This window comes from Porcisia hertigi, chromosome 30 (assembly GCF_017918235.1).
Source record: "Porcisia hertigi strain C119 chromosome 30, whole genome shotgun sequence".
In the NCBI taxonomy this organism is placed as follows: domain Eukaryota; phylum Euglenozoa; class Kinetoplastea; order Trypanosomatida; family Trypanosomatidae; genus Porcisia; species Porcisia hertigi.
In genome coordinates, this window is record NC_090589.1 from 1,242,915 (window position 1) to 1,258,388 (window position 15,474).

The 15,474-nt window shown below is 56.4% G+C and overlaps 6 protein-coding genes across 6 annotated transcripts; all 6 read right to left on the reverse strand.

Moving 5' to 3' along the window:
• Nucleotides 1-694: 694 nt before the first annotated feature.
• On the reverse strand, nucleotides 695-1,780 carry JKF63_03086 (uncharacterized protein; the record flags this gene model as incomplete). The annotated part of the gene is made up of 1 exon (XM_067899107.1): nucleotides 695-1,780. One exon carries the CDS (start codon nucleotides 1,778-1,780, stop codon nucleotides 695-697), a length of 1,086 nt encoding a protein of 361 aa, XP_067755551.1.
• Nucleotides 1,781-2,648: 868 nt separating this feature from the next.
• On the reverse strand, nucleotides 2,649-3,734 carry JKF63_03087 (uncharacterized protein; the record flags this gene model as incomplete). Its single annotated transcript, XM_067899108.1, has 1 exon — nucleotides 2,649-3,734. One exon carries the CDS (start codon nucleotides 3,732-3,734, stop codon nucleotides 2,649-2,651), a length of 1,086 nt encoding a protein of 361 aa, XP_067755552.1.
• Nucleotides 3,735-4,645: 911 nt separating this feature from the next.
• JKF63_03088 (uncharacterized protein) lies at nucleotides 4,646-5,872 on the reverse strand (the record flags this gene model as incomplete). Its single annotated transcript, XM_067899109.1, has 1 exon — nucleotides 4,646-5,872. One exon carries the CDS (start codon nucleotides 5,870-5,872, stop codon nucleotides 4,646-4,648), a length of 1,227 nt encoding a protein of 408 aa, XP_067755553.1.
• An 883-nt stretch (nucleotides 5,873-6,755) lies between these two features.
• JKF63_03089 (uncharacterized protein) lies at nucleotides 6,756-7,373 on the reverse strand (the record flags this gene model as incomplete). The annotated part of the gene is made up of 1 exon (XM_067899110.1): nucleotides 6,756-7,373. One exon carries the CDS (start codon nucleotides 7,371-7,373, stop codon nucleotides 6,756-6,758), a length of 618 nt encoding a protein of 205 aa, XP_067755554.1.
• Nucleotides 7,374-8,479: 1,106 nt separating this feature from the next.
• Nucleotides 8,480-9,157, reverse strand: JKF63_03090 (uncharacterized protein; the record flags this gene model as incomplete). Its single annotated transcript, XM_067899111.1, has 1 exon — nucleotides 8,480-9,157. One exon carries the CDS (start codon nucleotides 9,155-9,157, stop codon nucleotides 8,480-8,482), a length of 678 nt encoding a protein of 225 aa, XP_067755555.1.
• Nucleotides 9,158-11,868: 2,711 nt separating this feature from the next.
• On the reverse strand, nucleotides 11,869-12,255 carry JKF63_03091 (uncharacterized protein; the record flags this gene model as incomplete). Its single annotated transcript, XM_067899112.1, has 1 exon — nucleotides 11,869-12,255. One exon carries the CDS (start codon nucleotides 12,253-12,255, stop codon nucleotides 11,869-11,871), a length of 387 nt encoding a protein of 128 aa, XP_067755556.1.
• Between the last annotated feature and the right edge of the window lie 3,219 nt (nucleotides 12,256-15,474).

A 15,474-nucleotide genomic window follows, 5' to 3' on the forward strand; every position in this document is an offset into this window, starting at 1 on the left:
TAGTGGAGGGGAGACGGGGGCGAGCCAAAGGACACGCAAAAGAGGAGAGAGGTCGGCATGCACGCACATAAGCACACACACACACACACACACGAAGAGGCCGACCTACACACAAGACTGACCTACAAAAAATTACAACATCCTTGAGGGGGTGGAGCTGGATAGTGGAACGAGAGGTTCGTTTCAAAATGACAGACACATCAAAGCAGGCATCAGGAAAAAAAGGGGCGAGGCGGTATCTGACCGTTCTTGTGCGTCAGCCCCACCCCGTATGGAGTCCGGTGGCTTCCCTCTGACAGCAGACAGGAGATTCACATGAGTCAAGGACCTGCAAATCTCTCTGAAAGTGCGGGGGAAAAATCATAAAGATCAGACGCTAGTCGAACACGCGCCAGCGACAGCGATAGCTATTCAGGAAAATCAGAAGTACATCGTCCGAGAGATCAAGACTTGTAACTGGGGATTGCTTTGAAAAAAAAAGAAGCAAAAGAAGCTCCCCGTCTTTATTCCCCCCTCCTCAGTTTAACGTCCTCAAGGAACATATATATATATATATGTAATGCCATTCGGGCAGCCCACAGCAACGTAACACTGGAGACGGCTGGTATCAAGGAGATGTAGAGACTGGTGCCTACCTCAGCACACCCAACGGAGGCTCCTGAGTGACGCATTCACCTCCCTTGAAAGCGCTTCCCTACATCTTGGCGCCCGCGGCGTCCTGCGCGGCCATGTAGCGCAGCAGGTCCACCACTCGGTGCGAGTAGCCCCACTCGTTGTCGTACCAGGACACGATCTTGAAGAAGCGCTTCTCACCGGGCAGGTTGTTCTGCAGCGTCGCCTTGGAGTCGTAGATGGAGCTTCGATTGTCGTTGATGAAGTCGGCGCTCACGAGCTCGTCCTCCGTGAAGCCGAGGATGCCCTTCATGTACGTTTTCGACGCCTTCTTTATGGCCGCGTCGATCTCTTTGATCGACGTGTCGCGCGTCGCACGGAACGTCAGGTCCACAACGGACACGTCTGGCGTTGGCACGCGGAAGGACATGCCGGTCAGCTTGCCTTTAGTTGAGGGGATAACCATCCCAACAGCCTTGGCGGCGCCGGTCGTGCTTGGGATGATGTTCATGGCCGCAGCGCGGCCACCGCGCCAGTCCTTTAGCGACACGCCATCAACCGTCTTCTGGGTCGCCGTGTAGGAGTGGATGGTGGTCATCAGACCGGTCTCGATACCGAAGTTCTCCTTTGTCAGCACGTGCACGATGGGGGCCAGGCAGTTGGTCGTGCACGACGCGTTAGACACCACGTGGTGTACCGCCGGCGAATATTCGTGCTGGTTCACACCCATCACGATCGTCTTGACACCGCCAGACGCCGGCGCACTGATCACGACCTTCTTCGCGCCACCTTTGATGTGGCCCTCGGCACGCAGCTTGTCCGTGAATAGGCCGGTCGACTCGATCACGTAGTCCACGCCCAGCTTGCCCCACGGCAGATCAGCAGGGTTGCGCTCTGCCTTCACGCACTTGATGCGGTGGCCGTTGACCACAAGCACGTCCGCCGTCTGCACAGACGGGCTGCTCTTGACAGCCTCCACTGTGTACTTCGGGCGGCCATGCACTGTGTCGTACTTCATCTGGTAGGCGAAGTAGTCTGCATTTGTGCTCATGTCCACCACGGCAACGACTTCGATCTCGTTACCAATGAGGTTTTCGTCGCAAATGGCCTGGAATACCATGCGACCAATGCGGCCGAAGCCGTTGATACCGACTTTGATGGGAGCCATTGCGTGGAAGTTTTTTTATATTCTGCGTGTGTATTGCTTTTTTTTTCGTTTTGGTCTTCTTTGCGAGATGGCGGTGGTGTATGTACGTATGGATGTATATAGAGAGGTGCTGGTGCAGTTGAATTGAGGGGGACAGCTGGCCAGAAATACTGACGCAATATGGTACAGTGATAGCAGGGTGGAGAGGGAGTGGTTGCGGGACCGCGGGGGCCGGCGAGCAGGCATACATGTTGCAACGACGCGGAAAGAGTACGAGAGAGAGAGAGACCACGGGGGGAGGGGGTGGGGGGGTGGGCAGCAGTGCACGCTCTTCGACGACCCACCCGCTCAAAGCCCACCTTTTTTTTTGTCGGCCATGTGCATTAGCGCGGGCTCGTGTGGGTGGGTGTGCTTGATGGGATGTTTCATGAACTGTTTCTCCGAGATGCAGCGCGCGCTCTCCTCCATCCAGCAGCGCGGGTCTCTGCTGTGCAACTCGCCGCAATGCTTCCACAACGGTGTGTGCGTGTAGCATGCCATGACGGAGCGCTGTTAGGGATATGCGATTCAAAAATAAAAAGAGAGACGACTGTTTCGAGGCATCCACAAGCAGAAGCATCACCACGAGCCACGCAACCGTCGCAGCGGGCTGTGGGATAATCTGATTGGCAAAAAAAAATGAAAGGGAAGGATGAAGTAGAGAAGACAAAATAGCTAAACATTTTGTGTATTTTTTCACTATTTACCAAGGCAACGGTATGGTTGCCCGCTGGTCACGCGTCAGGGGGTCGGGGCTCGCGTTACGCCCGCTTTTGATGGGAATGAAGTTCGGCAGCTCCGCAAGTTGGCAACAGAAGATATAAAGGGAGGCCGTAAATGCGCGCTCGTCTTACATCTTGGCGCCCGCGGCGTCCTGCGCGGCCATGTAGCGCAGCAGGTCCACCACTCGGTGCGAGTAGCCCCACTCGTTGTCGTACCAGGACACGATCTTGAAGAAGCGCTTCTCACCGGGCAGGTTGTTCTGCAGCGTCGCCTTGGAGTCGTAGATGGAGCTTCGATTGTCGTTGATGAAGTCGGCGCTCACGAGCTCGTCCTCCGTGAAGCCGAGGATGCCCTTCATGTACGTTTTCGACGCCTTCTTTATGGCCGCGTCGATCTCTTTGATCGACGTGTCGCGCGTCGCACGGAACGTCAGGTCCACAACGGACACGTCTGGCGTTGGCACGCGGAAGGACATGCCGGTCAGCTTGCCTTTAGTTGAGGGGATAACCATCCCAACAGCCTTCGCGGCGCCGGTCGTGCTTGGGATGATGTTCATGGCCGCAGCGCGGCCACCGCGCCAGTCCTTTAGCGACACGCCATCAACCGTCTTCTGGGTCGCCGTGTAGGAGTGGATGGTGGTCATCAGACCGGTCTCGATACCGAAGTTCTCCTTTGTCAGCACGTGCACGATGGGGGCCAGGCAGTTGGTCGTGCACGACGCGTTCGACACCACGTGATGCACCGCCGGCGAATATTCGTGCTGGTTCACACCCATCACGATCGTCTTGACACCGCCAGACGCCGGCGCACTGATCACGACCTTCTTCGCGCCACCTTTGATGTGGCCCTCGGCACGCAGCTTGTCCGTGAATAGGCCGGTCGACTCGATCACGTAGTCCACGCCCAGCTTGCCCCACGGCAGATCAGCAGGGTTGCGCTCTGCCTTCACGCACTTGATGCGGTGGCCGTTGACCACAAGCACGTCCGCCGTCTGCACAGACGGGCTGCTCTTGACAGCCTCCACTGTGTACTTCGGGCGGCCATGCACTGTGTCGTACTTCATCTGGTAGGCGAAGTAGTCTGCATTTGTGCTCATGTCCACCACGGCAACGACTTCGATCTCGTTACCAATGAGGTTTTCGTCGCAAATGGCCTGGAATACCATGCGACCAATGCGGCCGAAGCCGTTGATACCGACTTTGATGGGAGCCATTGCGTGGAAGTTTTTTTATATTCTGCGTGTGTATTGCTTTTTTTTCGTTTTGGTCTTCTTTGCGAGATGGCGGTGGTGTATGTACGTATGGATGTATATAGAGAGGTGCTGGTGCAGTTGAGTTGAGGGGGACAGCTGGCCAGAAATACTGACGCAATATGGTACAGTGATAGCAGGGTGGAGAGGGAGTGGTTGCGGGACCGCGGGGGCCGGCGAGCAGGCATACATGTTGCAACGACGCGGAAAGAGTACGAGAGAGAGAGAGACCACGGGGGGAGGGGGTGGGGGGGTGGGCAGCAGTGCACGCTCTTCGACGACCCACCCGCTCAAAGCCCACCTTTTTTTTTCTCGGCCATGTGCATTAGCGCGGGCTCGTGTGGGTGGGTGTGCCGTCAAGGCACACTGCCCTCGTCATGTTTGCGTCTGGAATGGTTCTGTCAGGTGTGTTAACACTTGAAATCGTAGGGGATCTCCTTGAAAAACAATAATGAAAAACATAAAAGAGGAGGGAACGTAGACAAGTCTTTTTTTTTTGATCAATAGAGACACGCAATACGTGGCGGACGGTGCCTCAATGCGCTAGCGCTGTCATGCTTGCGAATAGAGTGAAATGCTTCTGCAAATCCCTTGACCAGATGTATCGACCCATGCACTCAGTCCAATCTACTGGGTATCCCAATCCTTGCGGGGGTACATGTGCAAAGAAAGAGAGGGAGGAAGAGGGGAAGAGCACGAAAGTGTGTCTTTGTGAAAATAAGATGCACCTGCGGTGGAGAGGAGTGAGACTGTGCCGTCAAGTATATCATCTATGCGGGGGAAGAGTAAGTAAGAGGAGGGACAGGGAGTATCGGCCAACCCGCAGAGGCTCGGGGCGGCGCATGAGGAGGGGTGGTGGTGGTCAAGGCACCTCTTTATTTTTTGCTTTCGGAGAGGTAGGTCCAGGCACTCCAAAACGCTGTAGTACCGCGCTTCAATGTCTCTTGTTTGTAGCTGATGGTTTGCGGGTAAAAGGCGTCGCGCATCCATGATTGCATCACTTCATGGACGTAGCTCCCGCGGCACAAGTGATATGCGGCGTTTTCAAGGATGACGGCGCGTGCCACAAAGAGCGGATTGACTGTTCCAAACTCCTCCGTGACAGAAAGAGTGTTGGGTCCCAACTCCTCGGCGGGACGGAGAGAGCCAAGGGCGATATCGTAGCCGCTGCTGGGGCCGCTTGTAGTGGACCGATTTCCTTGCATACGTACTCCGGGGAACACCTCGCTGCATTTTTTACTTTTTCCGGCCTCTCTCACGAGCATTGTATCCACCCCGGTGGGACCGAGACCTGTATGTACGTCAATGAAAACTGCCTCGTTCGCGCCGATGGCGGCTGCCTGCCGCTTGAGTACCTCACGCAACACCGAAATGCTTTTCTGCTCTTTATCGCCACCATAGAAGATACCGACAGGGTCGTGGTATTGGCCAGTAACAAAGGCGCGCTTCAGTTTGACGAAGCTGTGGCGCACCAGTACCTTGGCGGCAGTGTAAAAGAATGCGTAGCGATCAATGAAGCGTGGCGGCACAGTAGGCGAGAAAAGCTCTCTGAAGTCTTCATAGCCAGCGATGTTGATGTCCCGTGCCTTCACTGCAGCCCACTCCTCAGCAGAAAGGTAGTTGCGGTTGAGATCGACGTTCTCCTCGTTGAAGCGGCGGAAGTACCTCATACCATACGGATTTACCGCATGGACGAAGAGAACAGATGGTCCAGTGAGAGCGGTGTCATTCCACTCCTGCAAAAGCTTCACTTGAATGGCGCTGCCCGTGTATCCCTCAATGCCGTGAGTGCCGCTGGTATGCACCAGGAACTTTTCTTTGTTCTTTCCTGGAAAGAAAGCGGTGTCCATGTAGTATTCCTCGTTGCCCCTCTTGGTGATGAGGTGATGCTCGATCTGCGCGTGGGCAGCTTCAGCAGCAGCGAGGAAACGCTCTCGTGCCTGCTGGTAGGAGGAGGAGTAAAAAACTTCTGGGCAGTCTGTTTTATTCGCGTAGTCACCTGGGCATCGCATCGTTTCCTGCAGGGGAACCAGGTCGATAAACAACAGTCCCGTGATGATCACGAGAAGCGCGAAGAGAACGGACTCATACGACAGGGCCATTATTACAGCGCGCGCGCGTTGCACGTTGGGTGTAGGGAATGTAGAGAGGGACGGGGTGATTGGGGGGAGGGGGAGGAGGGACGCTCCCGCGGGATGAATGCTAGGGATCTAGTTATCTTTTTAGAGGGTGTGCGCCAGCGTGGTGGTGGTGGTGGTGGAGGGGAGGGAGGAAGGGAGGGGGGAGTGCAGAGAGAAGGGGGTGGAAAAGAGCACGTGGCACACCAATGGAGTGCGCAAACGCGAGGGCTACACACGAACAGGAGGCACCCGACCAAAGATAAGCAGCCACGCACGTAAGGGGAGGGAGGGAGGAGAGAATGTTAGAGTGAGAACACAGGAGCTTGAGAGTTTCACGTGCGATTGGGGTTGCAGTTGATGCATCGCCGACGTAATCAGAGGTATAGGTCACGTGGTGAACGCGAGAAAACGATGGAAACGGGGGAGAAAAGAGGGGGTCCACTTTTGATCGATCAAGTACAAGCAACAAAGGAGGTGGAACACGCGCAAAGCCTTCCATTCTTTCTCGTGCCCCCCACGTCCTGCCCCTCCCCCCTCTTAGCACCATTACCCTCCCCCCCCCAACAACAACAACGACCGCCTTTTGGCAAAGCTACTGTTCATTGCTGTGACTCTGGCTGTGCCCATCACGGAGAAACTGTATCGCCCATCTGCGCACACGCGCATAAAGCCACGAAGCAGTCTATCGGATGTTTTCGTTTTCTCTACTTCTCCGGCGCCTCCCCCCCCCCCTCTATACCCACTGCGTTCTGGTCCGACTAGCCCGCTAATCACCCCTGGTAGACTCCTCTAGCTTCCATTCGTGATACTGGAGTATCTTTGCCGGACGAGGCCTAATTAGGTCTGGGGGGGGGGGTCCCCTCGCTCACAGGTAAGGAATATCGTGGTGAAAGCGGAGGGTCACAACTCCAGCTCGCGTACTCAGCTGCTTGGTTGCGCGCAGCAGCTCCTTCTGTGTTGCCTCCACAACGTGGATCAGCTGCACCTCCAACACGTGACAGCGGTCCTTAGCGAGGGCCTCGTCGGTGTTCGCTGCCAGAAGCTGCTGAAGCACCAAGGCTATGGCCGAAAAGAGTGGATCCGGTAGCACTTGCGCCAAGGCAGTGAGGTGCTCGTGAATGATGGAGAAAAAAGTTCGACGTGCGTGTGGGGGACACTCTTGTAAATCACGCAGTGCACAACGCAGGTAGTGCAGATGACGCAACACGCAGACCTCGGGGTAGCGGTCACTTATGCGGTCTGCACTATCCTCGCCGCCAGCCGACGAGGCCACAGAAGCCGATGACAACGATGGCGGCGTCAGAGGCATCAGCATGGCATCTAGGAGAACTTCGGCGGAGCGGGCCACAGCGCACTGTGCCGCAATCATGCCAATGAAAGACAGCAAGGGGCGATCGCTTGGTCTGAAATCCTGGACGGTGTTGCTAGGGGGCGAGTCCAACGTCGTCACACCGGCGTCCGGGGGTGGGGGTGAATCAGTCATCCGAGGCACAGGGACCTTAAGCTGAAGAGGAAAAAAGGAGGAGGTCAAGTCGGGGGAGTGCGGAGAACAGAGAAAGAGAGAGCAAAAGTGGGGGGAGAAAGGGGGAGCTCGCATTCCCACGACTCCCTGATTGCACCTGATTGGTGTGTGTGTGTGTGTGGCATTGGTGTATTCATATTGCCCGAGTCTTTCCTCCTTCGTGACCCCCGACCTAACCGCTAGCATACATCACGACGTACCATGTGATTTGCATACACTCTACCCCCTGTGCTCATGGGGGGAGGGGGGGGGCAGTTCGGGCGTCATCTTTACCTGCGGTACGCTCACTGGAAAGGGGTACTCTCAGGAGTTGCGCATGTGAGGTTGCGAAGGAGCGAGCAAGACGACGGTGGCGCACAACGGTGAAAATACGCGGACTCCCTTTTCACCTCTGCGGCTGCTTAGCGTCCACACCAGCGCCCCCCTCATGTCCTCTCTTCCGTTGTTTTCAACTCCCCCGCCCTCCCTCACCAATGCACGCTATAGTGCCACCGATCTTCTCCAGGAGGTGCCAAGTTGGGTGCTCCGTCTGGAATTTTTGGAGGGCTTCTCCCGCCCAGCCCGCACATCACCATGTCCACACGGAGAGCACTTTCAAGATCCTCTGTGGCTAGCGGCACCTGATGCAGCTGCAGTCGCGATGTGTCGCGGCTGAAGTAGGCATTCGCTGTAGACGGCATCTCGGGAGCCAGCCCGATGACCCGTGTTAAGTCGTCGACAGCGGCGCTGTACCTGCCACACTTCTCAAAACTGATACCTCGGTTAAAGAGCGCATGGACGTCAACTGGGCCAGTGACAAGGACATCCGTGTAGTCTCTGATAGCATCCTCGACGAGACTCAAGCGCGCAAAGCAGTAGGCGCGGCTCTATTGAGCACCTTCGTCGTCGATTCTCGCTGTTCCCGCAACACCCTCCTGTAGTCCTCGATCGCTGCCTCGTACCAACCCAGTTTGTGAAGGACGAAGGCGTGGTTGTTGTATGCTGTGTGGCTATGCGGGGCAAGCCTGATGGAGGCGCTGTAGTCGGCAACCGTCGGCTCTAGCTCGCCCATGTCGCGATAAGTGTAGCTACGACTGTGCAGCCAAGTAGGGGTTGTGCTGGTCCAGCCGAATCGCCTCGGTAAAATTCGCCAAGGCCTTGTCGAACTGATGCAGTTGATCGTACACGAGGCCGCGGGCATTGAGTGCGAGGGTCAGCTTGGGATCGTGCTTCGGAGCACGACCGAAGTCCTTGACGGCCGCCCCCCCCCCAAGCCTCCCCAGCTTCTCCTGCGAGACACCACGGTTGTGGTACGCGCTTGCATTACCGCTGTTGATTTGCAGCGCAGCGGTGTTGTCCGTCACCGCCTCGTTGTAGCGGTCAAGCTTACTGAAGCAGTATGCTCTGTTGTAGTACGACTTGAGGTGGTTCAGGTCCAGTGAAACGGCTGTAGTGTAGTCCGCGATGGCGGACGTGTAGGCACCCTGCTTTCGTTGCGTAAACCCGCGGTTATGGAAGAAGTCAGGCTGGCTTTTGTCGGGTGCGCTGACGTGGGTGAAGGCCTCCACTGCCCGGGTATAGCAACCCTTATGGTCGTGGCTGATGCCCAGGTTGTAGTACGTGAATGGGCTGCGTGGGTCGAGCTGCAAGGCCGTGGTGTAATCGGATACGGCGCGCGTGTAGCTCTTCAGTTGATCTTCGCCAAAGGTCCGGTTAAATAACGCCTTGAAATGCGTCGGCTCAAGCTCTAGCGCCTTTGTGTACATGTCGATGGCGGTCTCCAACTCACAGCGACGGTGCTGCAATCCGCGCTGGTAGAAGTAGTGTGCGTGAAGGGACGGCGGTGTGGCAGTTGAGGTGCGGGTGGTCGAACAGCTGCTTGCACTGGGTTTCGGCTGCCTCGTTGTCATCGCCTCCACTTCTTCCCCCGGAGGCTGCTCCTCCGCTTTCGTCGGGATTGGAGCTCCAGGTGCGCATCGGGTCCATTGCGGTAAGCATGTCTGGCTTGTTCTCGGGGTTCTCCAGGCGCGAGCTGTAGGTTGCAGCGGTGGTCTCGCACGCCCCGACCGCGTTCAACGCCTTGGTACCCCTCATCGAGGTTCTTGGCGCTATTACTCGGTGACGATCTGGTGGTGGAAGAGACGGGGGTGAAGTTCCCATAGTCGTGGCATGGACCGCTCCGCGAGGTGTGGCAGCCCGAAGCTGCTCGGGGGGACATCACATCGGCATCCCCCAGGAGTATCTTGAGTTCAGGCCGACACTCGGTCGCCAGGACGCCCTCGGAGGCTGAGTTCACCGACGTACGTTGACCATTCCTCGCCACGGATCCACTTGTGGACGGCAGATAGCGCGGGGTTGTCTGCTCCGCCGTGAGGGACTTGCCGATGAACTCCGCGCTGCCTGATGCCGGTATGGACTCGTGGTGCAGCAGCGTGGAGAGGGACCGGGCGGCTACACGGTCAAACGGTAGAGGAGCCTCACCCGCTTGGAACGACGCCGGTCGCGTCCGTCGTGGCTTTTACTGCGCATAATAACAGCGACGCTCTCGGTCCACGCGAAGGTTATCTTTTTTTTTCGTCCGAGCTCATCCAGCTTCAGCGCCGCGTCGTAATCAGCAATGGCGCTGATAAAATCGTTAAGCCGCGCGTGATACGCGGCTCGCTCGTACTGGGGCCTGCTTATGCCCCGGCTCACGCTGCAAAAAACTCCGTAAAATCTGCAACCGCGTCTTTTACCTCTGACAGTCGAGGGTGGCAGACACCGCGGACTGTGACCTGTATCCATGCTTCCAGGTGCATGCACGCAGCCGCGTAGTCATGAAGACGAATGTAAGCCTTGGCTCGCAGTAGCCGAGTGAGGCGTTTTTCGTCCCCCGCCGGAGCTGATCCGTGTGACGGGCGACCACGTCTTCTGGCGGCGCACACGGGTTGTAGTGTGGGGGGCGGTGATGCGGGAAGAGGACGTGGTAGAAGTGGCGGTGACGCTAAAGGACTACGTGCTCTCGTGCATCCCGATCACGAGTGGGTCAACATGAAGAGATGTTGATTTAAAAAAACAAGAAAAAAGAGAGACCAAGAATAGGCAGCGCAAGTGAAGGTGAGCGAACACCCACACCCACACCCACCCACATCCAAGGCCTTCTCTAGCAGAACATAACAACACAAACGAAGAAACAAAAGAAAAACACACGAGAGCCAAAGTAGATTGGAAGAAGACACACAAAAAAAAGAGATGACACTTTGCGTGAGCAAGGAGGAGCGCCGTCGGGGGGAATGGCGCCCGATGGAGCGACGTGTTTCTTGGTGATCGCGTATGAGCTGTGCACAGGGATCAAAAAGGAGACAGGAAAGGTGGGAGAAGAATGCCCGCACCCCACTCGACCGGGATTCAAGGCAGCTGATAAAGCACAGTGAGAAACCAAAAAGAGGTGGGAGAGAAAAGCCGTCGTCGGTGGTAGTGATCACACGCGGCACGAGATGACAGCGATTTGGGTGGACAAGAAAGACCGTGCATTACACGCACAAGCCAAGATGTACTCAGAGAGGTGGACTGCACTAAGTTTCTGGAGGCGATATACCTTTGTTTCCCCTTCTGTCGGTTTTATTGGCGCGACCCGTGTACGCAGGAGGGGCAGAAAATGGGTGGAGGAATGGGGGAGAGTTGACTCTGATGGTGGTGGTCTGAGAATCAAAAGGTGCACCCGTTTTTTTTTGTGTGTTTGGTGCACTCAATAAACCGTCGGGGAGGGGGGGGGGAGAAGTGGGAAGTGGGAAGAAGTGGAGTAGAGTGCGGTTGTGCCACGCAGCGCATGAGCGTGGCGTTCTCGTCTTTTTTTTTCAGTGGTCTACGAGTTGTGCGGCACGCCGTATACGCACATTATCATGGAGAGAGGGGAGGGGGTCGCATGTGTGCCCAAGCAGGCACGAATGCACCGTAAGCCAGGAGAATGTGGAATGGCTGTACCAACAACAACAGAAAGAAATAGCACATGCGAAGTAGAACACCCAAAGGAGGATACCGGTGCACCAAGGGCATCAGCACGAATGCAATGGATCCTTGCAGTCCGATCCAGTCAGCTGTCCACGTCGCCGCTCAGTGGCGTGCAGAAAGCAGAAAACCTAAAGGTGGCGTCTCCACAGTACTTGTGTGATGACACGAAACAAAAAAAAAAGAGCGGGAGGCCATTTTTTTTTAGTGCGGGCCTCTGCTATGCTGCTCTTTATGAAAACGGGGCCCGGGCACAAGACTCACAGTTGTGCGCTGGTGTCCCATCAGAGTCGCCGTCCCATACAGACACAGAGCTTTCATATATTAAATTTGTTTTCTGTTCTGCCGCTAACAATCTCTATCACGCAAGTAGCTTGACGCTGCCTCACGGAGCCGAGGCCAGACTGGCATCGTTGAATACAGGGGCCATTCGTCTATTTTTCCCCCTCCCACCACCTCCCCTCTCCCACAACAACAACAAAAAAAATCCTCACTGTGCCGACGGGGCGACGTTGGCGAGACGCACCATGCGTGAGCTATTTGCTTCGCGTCCCCCGATATGGTCGATCACCGATTTATCTGTCGTTATGCCGCTATCGTAGCTAACACCAACAACAGAACTGCCACGTACAAATATCACTTCAGCATAGCACTCACGGATTGTCTCATGCACCCCGTCCCGACTGCGGCGGCGCTTGAGAAGACGCTGACGCTCTACGTCTGTCAGAATGAGATTGCCACAGCTGCTCAGCGAAGCGAGACGGCCACACAAGACGCTCGCATCGTCTAACGTCACCCTCACACGGTTACCGATGTACATGAGGAGATTTTTCTTCTCCACGACCACAGCCGCATTTGAAGAACCCGCTGTCGTCATTTGGCTTATATATTTTCTTTGTTTTCCCGATTTTGTTATTGTGTGTGCGTGTGTGTGTGCGGGGGGAGGGAGGAGGGGGAGGGGAACGCTCGTGGCAAAGCGAGGCTGGGATTGGAGTCTTTCCTTTGTAAAGCCGTTGCTCCGTTCAAGCGCACATACAACAGAGAGACGGACGTACGGCCACGGACAGAGCCGATATGGGGAGGGGAAGCCCTGTACTATCTGCGCCAGCTGCGTGAAAGGGGTAGAGGAGAAGATAAAACGGAGAGGGAGGGATAAGTGTGCAACGTGAGGGGTAAGCCGTGCAGGCCACACGCATGAGAGTTTGCCACCGTCACGCGAGAATCGACCCGAAAGCATCATTGCAAGGAAAGGACACCTGCATGTTGGACCAAGCACAGTAAAGAAAACTATCGTGGATGGTGGTTCGAAGAGGGAGAGAGACGATACACAGCCGCACTCACGCGCTCTCTTGATATGTGTATACGTGCGTGTGCCTGTGTGGTAGTGGTGGGGGGGGGGGCGTGTCAGTGGGCGGGGCTGATTTAACTGGAATACATATATATATATATATATGTGTGTGTATATATGTATTATACATGAGTTGCAGAAACGCGCATATACGCGCACGCACGCACCAAGGAAGGGGAGGGGAAGGGAGCGAAAAAAAAAAACGGTCGAACCCTGTGCACATACGTGTATCCTAAGAAAGGTACGGTGCCGTTGAGTCTACACACATGCCTCTCTCTTTGTGTGTGCGTGTGTATGTGTGGCGGCGGTGGTGGTTTTCCTTTGTGAGAGCTGCATCCTGGACAGGTTTGTCTGAGACTCTCATTGTACTTGGTGGCTGTGCGCGCGCACACACACATACCCCACTCAGCGCCCTTCGGTGGAGAAGCGAGAGAGGACACGAGATAGATGCGATGCCAACGGGAAAAATGACGCTGCAGTGGTAGGCAGACATGGACGCTCTTTGGTCGTCGCTGGTGTGGTCTTTCAATCGTCAGCGACACAGCATGCAAAGCAGCAGAGAAAGACACCTTCACTCGATCTGCTTCCTCCCCCCTTTTCTCCTCCTCTTTTTCCTTGTGCCCCCCCCCGCCCAGTGTCATATGAACCCGCCCACGAGCTCCTCCTTTGCCCGCATCATCTGCGCCACAACGCAACTCCGCTGCGGCGGTGGCTCTGTCGCGAACACCTGACGGCACACAGATGACTGAATCGCAGCCCATTCCCAACGGCACAGCTTCTCCTTTTTAGCGTACCCCTGCTCGTGGAACTGCGGTATCTGCTCGAGCACCTTCGGCGCGGGGCGGCATAGCGGTAGAAAGGGCGAACGCTCTGTCGTGGTGCAGGGTGTTATCGGGGGCTGGCGACCCGCTTTCATGAACCCAGGCCGGAACGTCGAGGTTCCAGAGCCGTTTCCACTAGAGCTTCCCAAGATCACCGAGCTGGCGCTTCACGGGCTCGGCGGAGGTGAGGCCGACTTCTAGCACAGGGGTGCGTCCAGCACCAATGTCGTCCGCTGTGCGCTGTGCCCAACGAGAGGACGGTATAGAACAATGGCACGGTCAGGCCCAGGCCTGGGAGGTAGACCGGGAAGCCGACCTTGACAGACTCGACAAAAGGCAAGAACTCCTCCGTAGAGCTCAGGGGCACCACCACCACCACCCCCACCACCACCGACTCGCTCTCAGAGATGCCAAGGTGCTGCTAGTCAAAAGCAGATTCCTGTTTTCCGCGCTTCGACAACGCCATGGGCTCTGCGTTGGCGCGTTCTCCGAGTGATGGCAGCGACTCTCGCTGCCCCCTGGTAGGCATAAAACGGGGATCGTTTTCTGGAGTTTGCGAGACGTGATCGTCGCTCCTGGGAGTCGGTGCCACGCTGGGAGCTCCAGCGCCCCTTTCCAGCTCTTCACCCCTCAAAAAGCCAGCTGCCGTCGTCGTGCGCGCAAAGGTGCCGTTGCTCCGCAAAAACACATTGTCATCGAGCCTATCGGTGCCAACACCTGCGTCCTGAACCTCAAGTCGGGGCGTTGTCTGGAAAAGGTGGCGCACGTAGCAGTGGTGTTTCACGTTATTCACATCGTCGTCGCAGACGTCCGGAAAGTAGCGGCGGACGCGGTCGAAGCAGGCCCAAGTCAGCGAATCCATGTTCTTCACGTGCGCACGAATACCGCGCTTGGCCAAGATACGTGCCGTGACTTGAATAGCCTCTGCTGCAGACAAGTCCAGCACTGCCACGTGGCCCTGCTGAAAGTCCAAGATGAAGTCCGTCACCTGCAAGAAGATTTCGCTGTGGTGTACATGGAGCATCTTGAGCATGTTATCCACAAATTCCATACAGGAGCCAAAGAGGAGAACACCGTGCAGCTTGATTCGCAGCATCTTCACCTCGGGGAACTGCTCATCGCAGATGATATCGAGAAAGTCCACGTCGAGCTCGTGAGGGTGGTCCATGGGTGAGCCGTTTGGCACCGGTGAGTCCCAGACGGAACCTCGATCGGTCGCCGATTCCTCGCTGCGGCGATGTCAGCCGAGAAGCTATAATCACTACCCTCGGGAGCGTCATCGGTCAGAGCTGGTAGCGTCGCTGCACCTACAGATGCAGCAGGAGAAGTGTTCGCCGCCGTGGCTCGTGCCAAGGGCTGTCCCATCCGAGTTTTGGGGTGCTGGCGGCGTTTGTTGGGGCTGCTGGAGATGATGTGATTGGTGTCGCAATCCGCTCACCGTACGGGTTGGGCGAACGTTCTCTATCGGGATCAGCCGCACCCCCTACCACGCGCCATAATCCACATGAAAAACACGAAGGCCGCCGCCAGGCCGGAGGCGGCGCCGATAGCTAGGTCCGAGACGACTGTGACAACCGTGACGACGATGGCGACCACCGACTCCTGGAAGGGAATTCTCTGCAAGAAGATCATCACAAGCGTCCGCAAGTCCGCCGTCTTGGAGGAGACGCCGAAGACTACGGCCGAGGGCGCACTCATGGGCACAATGCCGATGACCATGTATAGCGCAAGCGGAATGACGACCATGAGCAGGGCGCATATGAAGCTGCTGACGCGGCGTGTGCCGCCGCCACTTTCGATGTTGAGAATGGACGTACCGAAGACGACGCACCCCGACATGCCCTGGAAAAAGCCGCTCAAAATGTGCGCAGCCCCCAACACCAACGACTCACGCTCGAAGTTTGTCGGCATCTCCGTCAGCTGCTGG